This window comes from Pseudonaja textilis, chromosome Z (genome assembly GCF_049901715.1).
Source record: "Pseudonaja textilis isolate UNSWEBS1 chromosome Z, rPseTex1.2, whole genome shotgun sequence".
In the NCBI taxonomy this organism is placed as follows: Eukaryota; Metazoa; Chordata; class Lepidosauria; order Squamata; family Elapidae; genus Pseudonaja; species Pseudonaja textilis.
Genome location: NC_142008.1, coordinates 80,444,791 through 80,459,387, shown reverse-complemented (window position 1 = coordinate 80,459,387; position 14,597 = coordinate 80,444,791). Strand labels below are relative to the sequence as shown.

General features: G+C 36.5%; 1 protein-coding gene across 8 annotated transcripts in view; it reads right to left on the bottom strand.

The window, feature by feature from the left end:
* Positions 1 to 14,597, bottom strand: part of GALNT1 (polypeptide N-acetylgalactosaminyltransferase 1) — a 79,460-nt gene that overhangs the window by 45,563 nt on the left and 19,300 nt on the right. For all 8 annotated transcript variants that reach the window (XM_087916042.1, XM_087916043.1, XM_087916045.1 and 5 more), the window contains one exon: positions 12,628 to 12,794. In XM_087916042.1, the coding sequence (XP_087772168.1) occupies positions 12,628 to 12,794 (167 nt within the window). The remainder of the gene's footprint in view (positions 1 to 12,627; positions 12,795 to 14,597) is intronic.

Here is a 14,597-nt window from a genome sequence, read left to right as displayed (position 1 = left end):
AGAGAGAGAAAGAGATAGAGTCACCAAGAGAGAGTGATACCTGTTTCCCACAGAAAACACTGGGAGTAACAAATGCTGGATAGGCTAGGCTGGGGAGGGTGTCACGTGACTGGGTGGGAGTGAGTGATGTCTCGCTAGGATTTTGTGGCTCCCAGTGTTTTCTTTTCTGTGGGAAATGGGCCCAAATGGCTCTTTAAGTATTTAAGGTTGCAGACCCCAATCTATTTTTTGAAAAACTGGCACTCCAAGATCCCTTTAGCAGTTACTGCTATTGAGTTAGGTTGGAAATTGTCTATATATTAGCTAGTAAGACATATTTTAGATCCAATCATGATATATCAATTTCCTACTAGCAATTTGTAGCATCTTCAAGAATCATCCCATGCCAAAATAACAGCAATGGGGACCAGCTTTAAACCATTTCAGCAATGGCTAAGCAATGCTATAAAAATACAATAAGTGATTAGTGAGAAATGGCCTCAACCAACTCATTGGCTGAATCTATTTAATGATGTCTACTCAGAACAAATGATCCAACAGAAGAAACATTATGAATTCAGCTTCTTAGTTCATAGATTCCATTACTTGTTCCATAATCATTGATTTAACAACCTCCTCTATGGAAGATTTCTCTGCAAGAAAATGTATTTCAGAATTGTAACAGTCAAATAATGGAATAATTGCATTTTATATCATGCTGAGCAACAAGGTAAGCAGGGCTGGAAGTGGAGCAAGGGGATATATTATCACACTTAGCAGAACTCTACTTTTACTTTCCTGGGCTGATATATCACTGGGACTCTATAGTGACATTAATAGTTGACCTGTTGCTAAGATTCATACCTATGCAACTGCTATTTTCATAATTCAGACCCAGACTGACTACTTTGCTCTGCCAGGCACTAACAATCTGAAGATTTTTTTATAGGAGATATTTTAGTTATTGTGGATGACTTTTTCCTCAGCATGCAAGCCAATGTAGTGCCCCAGCCTCTGTTATTTTCAAGGTTTTCAGAGACAGAACACAAAAGTCCCTTTAAGTTGATGTTGAGAGAGGTCACCAACGATCTATTGATCCTGCTATACTAGTGAGAGAGAAAGGGCAAACAATAGGAAGACAACAGCTATTGTCTGACGAACTTACAGTCTTCTTGCAAGCACCAAGTATTAATATTTGCATTTGGGCAGCTAGACCCATTTTTATAATTAAAATAAAGTTATTAAGGAAGACTTCAGGACTATTCACAAAATATTTCTTCTTTTCTATTTGACTACTTAATTATTACAATTTTTTCTGAATCTGCTGATTTTCTTTACTAGCTGTCAATGCAGCACTCCCCACAAAAGACCACCAAGTTTCCTTTCAACCTCAGGCCCAAGAGAAATGGACAATTTCCAACCTAACTCAATAGCAGTAACTGCTAAAGGGATCTTGGAGTGCTAGTGGACAATCACTTAAATATGAACCAGCAGTGTGCTGCAGCAGCCAAAATAAGTTGACCTCTTCTTTGTGGCAACCCCTCAAATACTGGAATACTGCTATCATTTCACCCCTAGTACTTCTTTTCTTTAGACTACCCAAACCAAATTCCTGCAACTGTTCTTCATATATTTTAGTCTCCAGGCCTTTTTAATCATCGTAGTTATTCTTCACCGCACTTTTTCCAAAGTCTCAATATCTTTTTTGTAATGTGACCAAAACCAAAACTGGATGCAGTTTTCAGGTGTAGTCTTACTTAAATGGTACTAATATTTCATGTGATTTGGATTCCATGCTTCTGTTTATACAACCGAGGATTGTATTAAACTTTTTTCCAAAGCACCAGAAAGCAAAACAAGGAGAAATTACCTAATAGTGAGAACAATTAACCAGTGGAACAGCTTGCCTTCAAATGTTATGGGTTCTTCGTCGCTGGAAGTTTTAAAAAAAGTGACTGGACAGCTATTTGTCTGAAATGGTATAGGATCTCCTATTTGAGCAGGTGGTTGGACTAGAAGGTCTCCAAGGTCCCTTCCAGCTCTGATTGATTGAAGTCCTACAATTTGAGGAGGTAGATGGAAGAAAATTGTATAATGGTAGCCACACTTTTTACTGACTATGGAGGCAGAGTTTCCTTCCTTCTTATAACAATACCTTCTGACAAATTTGTCAACTCACACAAGACTTTGATGGGTTTTTTTTTAGTAAGGATGAAAAACTTCAGGTTCAGGTCAAAAGAGTGGAAATGAAAAATAGAATACTCAGTTGTCCTAAAGGGTTTTGCTGCCTGGGATATTGACAGTTTTATTTTCTGGAGAAAAGCTACAAGAAATATGGCATGAGGTAAAAAAAATCTGCATTTATAGTAATTGTAAGATCAGGGGTGGGAAATTAATTTTCCAAGGGAGCCACTTGAAAAATTGGGACTGTTGTGGAGGGCCTCTACCCTCCCATATCCCCCCCCCCTTTTGCTGCCATCTCAGGACAAAGCAGAGACATTCAAAGGAACGGATTTGGCCCAAGGGCTGTAAAATGCCCAGGTCTGATCTAGATAATAGATAATGCCAGGAAAACATGCAACTGTTCTAACAACCTGCAGGCAGATTGTGCCTCTGAGCACAGCAAAGGATCCTTCTGGATTGAATAGTATAGCCATACCATAAAATGGCCATCTGGCACAGAGCTCTTTTGCATTGTGCCATCTAATCAGTTCTACAGAAAAGCACTCCTAAGAATCAACTATGAAATCCAGGAAAGGGGTGTTATTACAGAATCCCTTCTAGCAACTCTCAAGGACTATTAGAAAAAAAAATGAGGTGCAGTGGCTCAGTGGCTTAATGACACTGGAGATGGTCTCTGGTGCAGCAATTTGAGTTCTAAGACCGCGGATCAGGTTGAAATCTCATCATTCATCTCAGCTTCTGTCCACCTAACAGTTCGAAAGCATGTTCTATGTTAGTAGATAAATAGATGGAAAGATGAGTTGGTGCTCCATGCAAGCAGTCAGATCCCCCCTGGTTCTGAACCTTCTCTATTGTGGTGCACATTTATGAGGTGGCTCAGGGAAGTGAGGAGGTCTTGGATGACACCGCAGGAAGAGCCACTTATCTTTCTTTCTTATGCGAAGCCAATGGCACATCTTGGGAAACGCGTTAGCATGCCTACAATAAAGCTGGTAAAATTGGCAGCCAAACTACTACTCTGAAATAGTATTGTGGTCTCCTGGCTAATGTAATAACAGCATACACTAATAATAATAACAAAAAGAAAACTTTTTGTAAGATTATGTATCACTGGTATTTAATATCAGATAAGTTATCTAAGATGTATAAAGGAATGTCAAATAAATGTTGGAAGTGTAAAAGTAAAGAAGGGATTTTTTTATCATCTATGGTGGACGTGTTATAAAGCAAAAAAAATGGATTATGATTCATATTTTAATACAGCAAATTTTGAAAATGAAGATAAAGATGAAACTAGAAATTTTCTTTTTGGACCTAATGGAAAAAGACTTGAGAGAAAAAATTTGGAACTTTGTTTTGTTGACAGCAGCAAAACTATTGTACACCCAAAAATGGAAGGACACTTCAATTCCTACCATGGATGAATGACTGCAGAAGCTGATGGAGTTGGCTAAAATGGCAAAATTGATTATTTTGATTGAAGAAAAGAATATCAGTACTTTTGTTTCCATATGGAGAATGCTTCTGAATTTTGTGCTTGAAGTGGAAAAGAATGAAACCTTGATTTTGGGTTTTACTGATTAGACTGATAGATAGCTACTTTCTGTTATTATGAAAAAACAAAGAGTTGTGATTTGATGTTAGTGCCTTATTTTACTGCAATAGAGTCAGAAGTCAATGCTTCTTTTTCTTTTTCCCAATCCTTTCTCACTTTCCTTTCCCCACTTTCTTCCCATTGCTTTTTTAATTACTTTCGTATTTTGTATATCATTTTATCTTATAACTTAATAAAAATGTTAAATGAGAAGGAAAGTTTGCATTCATGAACTATGGAGCAGTTGCGTGGAGTTGTTTAGACTTTTCCAAGGCCAACCATCCTGGGACTCCTGAAGCACCCAACACCTGACAAACAGCTTTTCCCATAACATCAATTTGGACATGATTGATCTTTCTGTACTGGACCCTGGGCGGGAGGGATTTGGGGTAACTTTCAATGTGTAACTTTCATGCAGGTTTTTCCCAGATCTTGCCTTGTTTTTGCTGCTATCAGTTCATTCTTAGTAAAAGTACATCTTCTCTACATCAATGGAGTTGGGAGGTTTCTTTTTAGGATTTAAACAGAGGTAGACCTGACAGTGAATAAAATTCAACGCCCTCTATCACTTCTTCTGTATTACTTAGAATTAGGTCCAGTATAGTTTTTCCTTTAGTTCTCTCCTCTACCTTTTGGATGACAAAATTGTTGGCAAGGTTGGTTAGGAATCTATTTGATCTCCCACTTGCTGCAAAATTTTATATATTGGATATTATTTATTCCACCCCTAAATCATGGTATGCATTCATTTCAATTAAGTCCATGTCAGGCCACTCATCAAAGTTATCTCCCTGCCTTTTTAATTTGGCTTTGGAATCATCTGCATTGATTAAAATTCTCAAACAATAATGGAATTCAGTGGAGAGCAAAATGTAGAATTTTATTTAATCAGATGATACCTTAAGCTATATATATAAATCAGAAGCCTTTGTTCTCAATTCCATTTTGTTAATTGAATTTAATATCCTATTTACTAATCACAGCAATCAGACTTGATGGAGTATTGTTGGAATTGCAACAAAATGCTAAGAACTGGGCTCTAAAGTTATTTACTCTGATTCGTATTAAAATTATTCCATGTTGATATAAATGAATGAAGACCTAAACAAGAATCTGTTTGGATATCTGGGGTAAGATAAATAAGATTAAGATGTATTTAAATCCCAAGATTGACAGATATTCTGAGCAGCCTTCACACATTTATTTGACAATGTTATTTTTTTGAACAAGTTCATTTCTTTGGCAAAATGTTCTATGAGATTTTCATTGCAATTATTTGTTAAGAAAAGCAAGTACAACTTTTTACACTTTCAAGTTTATACTGAACATTTTTCTTAGCTTCTGTTACTGACTGAATTCAATTCTTTTGGCTCAAGTCAACTCCCTTTATTTTTAACTCTTAAGGAGCTTAAAGTGGCAAGTTCAATTCATGCAGAAAATGGGCTACGCAACCTAACCTGTGAAGACTAAACTGAAGAACCTGAACGATGAAGAAATAAAACCCTAAATAGTGTAGTGGAATTCCTCTTGCCACAAGTTAGGTAGAACAGTAGAAAAAAGAGAGTTCCTAGTATGTGAGGGCAGAACCTCTTTGAAAGTGTATTTCTGAAACATCTGTCAAAACATGCACATGTTTCCAATCATTAACATTTTATCCGTGAACACTTAATCTTATGGATATTACTTAGCAATATCCTCTTCCCCAAGAAAATTAAAGCAAACAGTTTGGCCATTAGAAGGTAGACACTTATTTCCAGAATTTCTGCACTGTAAAATGGAGCTGCTTAAATTATGTAGTCAAACCGATGAACTCTCAAAGACCATAATGTACTCCCACTGAGAACAAAAAAGTAAGGAAATAAGAAGGAGCAGTTCCAGAAGATGCATGATACAGAGGAGAGCAAAACCCTTATTAAATAAAATTGTCTAGAAGGCAACACATGCTGCTGTGAGGACACAGAAGCCAAAAGAGAACACAATGAAGGACTCCAATTATGATGTCAGGAATCCATCTTCACAGGGTTTTTCTTTTCATGTGAGAAATCATTTAAATTCAAACATATAAAAATTGTCAGTTGCAATATAATTTTCCACAAAATTACTGACAGCACAGTCTTGTATATTATTTAGAAGTTTCATTTTGTCCTATAGTTGTTCAATTAATATGCATAGCATATGTTTAACATAGATTCAAAAATCATCATCAGATTTCAATAACCATACTTAAATTAGCTAATACTTCACTTTTATGAACCCTAAAAACAATATCCTTTCATATAACACCACCAGCCACAACCTAAATGGGCCTAAAGTCTAAAGTTGAATAGGTTTTCCAGGTTCCCTGTCATCTGGATAGCATTCTTTGACTTCTCCATTTCTCTATTTCTTTCGAAAATGCTGTATCCAGAACTGTCACATGCTGTAAGAGTATACATGAGGTACTGACTGAATGGCTTTCTCTTTGACTTTCACCACTTGAACACACAGATAAAGTATGTCCATGCAATCATTCAAAAAACTAGCGCAGAAGGACAGTGATGTACAGTTGATCCTGAACAAATTCTCAAGATGCCATTATGTTCTTTGGGTTATCAGTCTGAACAAGACTGAAATACTTTACTAGACAGTGCCAAATACCAAGACCAAAAAATCTCAGTTGACAACAACCAGTTATAAATATAAAATGCTTCAATTATTTGGAAAGCATCATGTCAAGCAATGAACTTTAGATAAAGAAATTGACTACAGAATCAATAAGGGTAGATCGGTTCTGAGGTGGCTGCATATTAAAGTGCTGAATCAACACAATGTCTGTATCTCTATAAAGCTAAAAGTTTATGGAGCTATGGTTACTCATTCTCTTCTACACTTATGCAAGTCCTGGACTCTGTACCAATCACATCAAACAACTAAGGGATTTCTCATGTGTGCCCTTTGCTCCATCCTTACTTCACCTTTATGGAAAGTGATTTGTTGTCAGGACCATGTTTTCAATCTGAAGTCTTGGATAGTACAAAGTCCACTAGCATTGAGTCTGTTTATTAAAGTCCAGATATGGTGGATAGGACACATCATCAGAATGGATGATCATATGTGTTGCCAATTGCTTTATAGTAAACTAAAGATCAGAAAGAGATCTTGAGGTCACCCACACAAGCATTATAAAGATACTGTGAAGAAAATCCTACGCCACTTTGGTATCCAGCCAACGGAATGATAAGTGCAGCTTTGACAGAACCTATTGGCAAGCCCTATGCTACAAAACTTAAACCAGCTTTGAAGATAGGAACTATTACAAACAAAGAGAAAATAACGAGACACATCACAAAATAACACCCACAGCTATTATACTGATGGATTTCCAGTGCCCCTATTGTGCTAGACTCTGGGCTTCCAGACTGAGACTGTGAAACTGTATTCACAGATGAAGTGCACAACAGCATGTTTTCTTTGAACCCAAAAGATTACCTACCATATTATTATATCTAGAACTAGATAAGGTACTACAACTATAGTCTAATCAATTTAAAATGAAATGGAATTATTATCTCGTGTTTTGGATCCAGTCAATTTATTAATTTAGCCCCAGTTTACACTACATTTTTAGTCAAGTATCATACAAGTATCATTCATTTACTCGCTCACTCATTCATTTTAAATGCCATTCATCTCATTATCCAAGGTGACTTAGTAGTATGTAAGCTGATGTTCATGCCATGTTTCTCCAATACCTTTGCATTTTTTCCTGCCAGTCATTTACTGCAGGAGTCCCCAAACCCTGAGCCATAGACTGGCATTGGACCACCCAAATAAGCGAAGCCCATCTGCACATGCATGGGATACAGGCATGAGAAACCATGCCCCCTCTGGCACATGGAAAAAACTTTATTCATGGAACTGGTCCCTGACACCCCAAAGTTGAGGGTTGTTTTGCTGTCATTATTGAACATTACCAGTACAGCTTTTTTTTTAAGCAGCAAGATGACTTTTCCCAGTAACTTTGTGAATCTTCAGATATATTTTCATCAGTCATGTTAAGAGTGGCTCTTGACATAAACAGCAATTCTATCTTTATACTTCAACAGTATTTTCTTATTTTCCCTGTGCAACAAATCAACAGGCTCCATGTTGTTTTTTACTTTGTACATAGGCAACTATTTCCCCCCTTATCTATTTCACATGTCTTGTCATTCTCATCCTCACATTTCTTGATAACTGCTTCGCCCTATAGTCTACTTCACGTTTTAGCTTTCTTGACTTTATCCATAAAAAGCTGAAGCTACCAGATTGTATTCGTTAAGTTATTAGCTTCTGCTCTTGTTTCTTACACATCTGTTTATTTCTTAGATTGACAATTATATTGATTTTGGCATTACTTTACTGTTAAAATTCTTATTTGCCTTCTCCTCACAAAGACTGACCTTATCCTTGCTTTGTTTTTCAGTCTTCTCAACTTTTGTGCTTATTTGTTTTTGAGATGTTGAGCCATCATATTTTATTCACCTGATTTCATTAAAAATAGGCTGACCTCATGTTTTTTCCTTTTGAACTTTATTTGAATTCCAACCCAACATGGCCATTATTTCCCAAAGTGCTGACATCTTTATTCTATTCATTTCTCCTTCTGTCTAAAAAAATGAAAATATCAGCAAGAGAGAGAAAAAACATATTGGGATTCCCACACCAGGTAAATTACTCTTTTTGTCTTACCTAGATGCTTTAAATGGAACTAATATATTCAAGGTAATTAATTTCTTTCCATACAAATCTTTCACTTCCCTTTTTGCTCTGTGCATCTTTTAAACCAATTATATTTAAGTATTGTTTTCTAATCAATCTCTCATCAATTAGATTTCCATGATAGCTTTCTTTTATGTCTACTTTCTGAGAATTTTTTCTTACAGATAGCTAGATTACTTCTCATAATGGCCTGCAGATCAACCTGTGACTCCTCCCTCCCCAGCAAGGAGAAATCCCTCTCCAGATACAGTAAGAGTGGAAAAATAGCTATGAATTGCCATTCATCTCCACAATGTAATCCCTGATATAGACTCTTACTTATGCTTTATCAGATTCAATCTTTGGCTCTTTCTAACAGAGCTCTGAGGGTTTCTTCTGGTGCTTCTTATCAGAGAATCAAGAAACACTCCAAGATTCATCCAGAGTGATGCCATATAGGAGCAATCAGATCTAAGACCCTTATAAAATGCATAGTGCCTCTGTTGATCATGGCACCAGATTAGCATTAAAAACACCACAAGCAACTCTGTACCCATTAGTCACTTGGGATGGACCAATCTATTAGATCCTATTTCTTTATAGAAAGGGAGAAGAGAGGCAAGACTAAAAGCAATCAAAGAATGATCCAATCATGACAAGGATCGATATTAAAGTCCTCCAATATCAACTCATGTCAGAACTGCCTAAAGGAAAAAAAACAGATCTAAACTGAATGCTAGATTCTATATCACCCTGAAAAACTGAAATTCATAAAATTAGCAGTCTCGGGGATTTTGTTACTAATTTGGTTATCAAGTCTAGCAGCTCAAGCAGAACAGCACTAAACCAACGGTTCCATAGAGTACAAATTCAACAAAAGGGTTTCATATTTGATTATCTGTGGAACAGTTTCTGAAATCCATCAAAGCATTCCAAAAGACAATAATCTTCATCTGTCCTTGGCTCATAGCTGATGCCAAACTTGAAAAGCAACTTAATACCGTTCTGGGACGTTAGCTGACTCATTCATGATCAAATCATGATCAAAGAATGAATAAGGAAACATGTAACACTCAATAGCAATTGCCAAAGTTTATAAATTGTTATTGAAACTGAATTTGGAGAATGAATATACAAAGCATTGCATAATTCAATGTGCAAAGGATTTTGGGTATAATATAATGCTTGAACAATGGGAAAACATGTGGATGAAGGTTTTAAAATTTATACTATAATTTAATGGATATTTTTTATAAAATGATGTACCATTGGTATTTAACAGGCAATAAATTGTCAAAGATGTACAAAGATATTTCAAATAGATTTATCAGGCACAAGAAATCAGGAACCAAGATTGATTGTTTAAATGAGCACAACTTTAATCCATGCTAGCTTACTACAAAACTCTGAACTAACAGTCAGGTCAAATTGGCGATAGATAAGGGTCAGTGGAATTCAATGAGGGCTAGATTTAGATCTCTTATAAGCGTGAAAAGATTCCGAACTGAATCTTGTCAGCCTGGTCATTTCCTACAGTATGTTGGAAGTATAAATGAAAATAACAAACTTTTTACCATCTTTGGTGGACTTGTGATAAAATAAATGTTGAGGTAAGATTCGTATTTTAATATAGATTTTTAAGTGAATATAAAAATTAAATCAAAGACCTTTCTATGGGATAAGAATGGACAAAGAACTTAAAAAAAAGTGAAACCTTGCTATTATATACATTGATAGCAGCAACAATGCTTTATGCACAAAAATGGAAAAATAGTCTAATTTCCACAATGAGTGAATAGCTGATAAAAATGATAAAGAACAGAAATGGGTAAATTAACTGCTCTAATCAAAGAAAAGAATACATCCAAGTTTTTTTTCCACCTGAAAACTATTTCTAGATTTTGTGCTTGAGGCAGGAAAAAAATGAAGCTTTGACTTTGGGTTTTGCTGTTTAGATATGTTTGTTGTTATAGAAATGGATAGTACATGTTAAGTATGTAAAAGTAAAAAACTTGAGGCGATTTGTTATTATTTTATTCTACTGGACAAAAAGGAATTGGATGTCTATGCTTTTCTTTTCCCACTTTTACTTATATTTCTTCTTTCCCATTTTCATACTATTTTAATTTTTATTTGTATTTCATACTTTGATAAATGTAATAAAATTATTATATAATCTGATCTGGTATTTAATAAAAACAACTGGATACAGATGCATTGAAGATTTGGTCACCTGGCATCAGCAATCAATACAGAAGGCAAGGTTGCACCCAAACCAATAGCTCCACCATCCCCAAGTGTGACCCACCCTCAGCTTCCAAACATATTCATCCTTCATTCCAATACAACCCAACTTCATCTACCTCCATCCAACTACAATAATGTACTACGACACACTCAACAGACTGCTACAACATTCCACAACATTCTAGGCTGCTCCTGTCCATAGATATTTCATCAGTCCAAGAATGAAATGTTACTGCAAGTAGATCATCTACCCACATTCATTTATTTACTTACAGGACTTACTATTTCATACAATGACTATAGGTGGTTCGCAATTATGTATAAAATGTAATTAAAAACAAAGGTATCCTTCCCCCCGGGTTCCAGATTAAATATTAACACAGCTCAACCCCTATCTTAGACAAAAAGAGAACAGTCAAGTTTTCACAGGCCTCCAGAAAACTAAAAAGATAGGAATCTCTTTGATTTTGTTCCAAAGAACTGAGAAAGTCACCCAAGACACACCTCCCAGTTTCTATCAGATGGCAACATTTAAGGAAAGGTACGTGGAATATACCCAATCTATCTAACCTAGTAGGATGGACAGATACTCACAGGGAGAGATGGATCTGCAAATAATATAGCCCTCTGCCATATACAACTTAAAAGTTGATAACCAATAGCCTGAATTGCAATCTTCATTGTTGAATAAAAACAATTAACTGTGAGATTTCATTGACTGAGAACTAACTTCCTGGTACAAAATATTTATCTTTTATGTCTATGAAGATTCTCAGTCATCCAGATCATGGTTATCCCAAAGGTGCTTTTTTCAAGAGGCAACTGGAATTCCTGGTTTTTCTCTGAAGATGTTTCGCTTTCATCCTTTCATTCTTTAGAATGAAGAAGCTTCTTGAATGAGAAGCGAAATGTCTTCAAATAAAAAATCAAAAAGTCCAGTTACCTCTTGAAAAAAGTACCTTTGGAATGTCTACGGGAATGTTACCTCATCCTGAGTCACAGATGTCAATAATCCTGATCCTGTGGAGGAAGGGGGAAGGAATCACAAGCACTCCATTATGCTGATGACATTGAACTCCATGCTGGCTGATGATCTCTCCAGCAGCTTTATATTGATGTTACTGTAAGTAGGACAGTAACTTTAGCCCTAACACATAATAGGTGCCTAGGACTGGACCACTCTTCTTCCACCAATACTTATTGATACCAGCCACAAAGAAAGGAAAATCATTTCAAAACAGAACTCCTGTTCCCAGTCCCCAGAGCTGATCCAGCAAAATATTGTAGTCAATGGCTTCAAAAACCACTGAGAGATCCAGTAGGGTCAGGATGGATGCACTATTCCCAACCTGAATCTTGTGAGATTGTCAGTTTTCATAAGATTCTGATTTTTTTCATCCAGACTCTAGAGTTCAGGCAGAACTATAGTACTGAAACATATTTTAATTGCACTTATCAGTTTCTTCCAAAGGTAACTGACAAGTGCAATCAAGTATGTTTCAGTACTATAGCTCTGCCTGAACTCTAGAGTCTAGATGAAAAAAATCAGAATCTTACAAAAACTGACAATCTCACAAGATTTTAACAATTTAGGGAGGAAATCTTATAATAAAATTTAATTAAAAGAAGAGAAATAGCATGACTGGGTTTTTTTCTTAGTGCAGGCAAGCATGGATAATACATTGCACTATGATCGATTCTGGAAATAAAATAACTTTGGTTTTCAATCTGCCCTGATACAAACGTAACACAAACCAATGGCAGACCTGCAACCTTCCTTCATGACCACCAAAATCAAAAGAGATTTCAAACACTCTCCAGATACAAATGTATTCTGAAAGAGAAGTCTGAATCTAAAAAGTATGTCCAAGTGGCAATTAATGCAATCAATGATAGATTCTTACCTCTTTCACTAGCATCATCTACCAGGATAATTTCTTCCAGCATATGTCTTGGTGATCTGTTCATTACACTATGAACAGTTCTCAAGAGAGTACTCCAAGCTTCATTATGAAAAACAATTACAACACTTGTTGTAGGAAGATTATCAGGATACATTTTTGTCTTACAGCTAAAAATATAAAAATAATTACAATAATTAAATAAATGTGCTTGTACTGCAATTTAGTATAGAATATAAAACATGTGTTCTATACAATATTAATCAATCTTGGTAGATACATACTGGAATAATAATTTTGAGGCAGCTAGAAAAACTGTTTCTTGATCTCATTCATCTATTTACAATCATGCTGCAAGGGCAAATTATAGTAATAATTAAAAGATTTAAAACAGATAAATTAACCAATAAAGCATACAAAGTCCTAATATTTAATAAAACATCATATCTAAAAAAATTAAAAAAAAATTCTATCTGATACCAAAATGGTAGAACATTTCACATTTCAGATGCAGCTTTCGAAGATATTTCACTCCCTATAACTACTTGCTAAACGTCATCAGTCAAGATAGCTAGAGTACTTTCTGGAGCTGTTCAGGTAGGTACATGTAGACATTGGGACTTTAAGCATATATACTTTAAAGCACATGCTTCTAATAAATGGTCTGGAAAATCTGGCTATAAATATGCTGTTTATCACCTTTATAATTAAATTGTTTAGATAGGATATGACAAATGTTTTTAGCAGGTATGCTTCTTTCTTGAAGATGTGAACACAAGAATATCTTAGATTCATATATATATATAGATATGTGTGTACATGGCAAGCTAGATATTCCAGAAAGAGCTGGGACACACTTTACACAGACTGGTGGACAAAAGGTGAAGCCTAGCCAGTGAAATCTATCCAGAGAAAGAAGAGATCATGAGATTGTCACATTTAATCAGGACAGCTGCTCCTTGCAGGTATTGCAGGCTTATTTTTTAAAAAAGTTATTGCCGTGTAGTACACCATTTCACTCAAATGAGGGGTACAAACAATCAAAGACAAGAGTTTTACTAATATGTTAGATCAGGGATCCTGAACCCCAATTAGTGGCCAAGTACTGGACTATGGTCTATTGGGACCTGGGACATGTAAGTGGGACTATCCCCTCTCCTCCCCACCGCTGCTGTGCTAGACAACTCATGACCTATTGGGTCATTGTTTCAGAAATATTTTCTCATCTTAATAGAAAAACTGAATGACCACAGGTAGCAGAAAAACACTGGAAGCAGGAGCAATTTCCCACTTCCTGTTGGCTTCCCCATTGACTTTCTTATAAGAAACTGGTAGGAAGCACTGGAAATTATCAACATATGAACACAATTGATTGGCAATGAAGTAGCATGACTGCACTCAAACAGCCACATCATTGGCCTCCTGAAGCCCTCTGCCAGTGAAAACAGAACCGGGGCATGCAAGCACAGCCCCTCCAGGCTCCATTTTCACAGAGGGCTTCAGAAGGCTTTCCAGGCTGAAAAAGGGGCCTGGGAGGGCTGCATGCAACCATCTCTAGCTCAATTTTTGCTGGCAGAGGCACTGCAGGCCAGTCCTTCACCATTTCCACGGCTGCCCTGTGGGCCAGAATTAAATACCCCATAGTCAGATCCAACCTATGAGCCTTGAGTCTGACACTCCTGAAATAGAACATAAGAGCACAGAGTAATAGAGTTGGAAAGGACCTTGGAAGTTTTCTAGTCCAATACCTGCTCAAGCAGGAGATCTTATACCTGTGATGGCGAACCTATGCCACGCGTGCTGGAAATGGCATGCAGAGCCATTTCCCCCGGAATGCAAGAGCCCCACTGTACCTGCATGTCACCACCTGGCAGATGATTGTCAGGTTTCTGGTGCGCATGCGCGCACAGGGGTACACACGGGAGATGCACAGTACGTGGAGGGATCACATGCACGTGTGCAGATAGATGGCG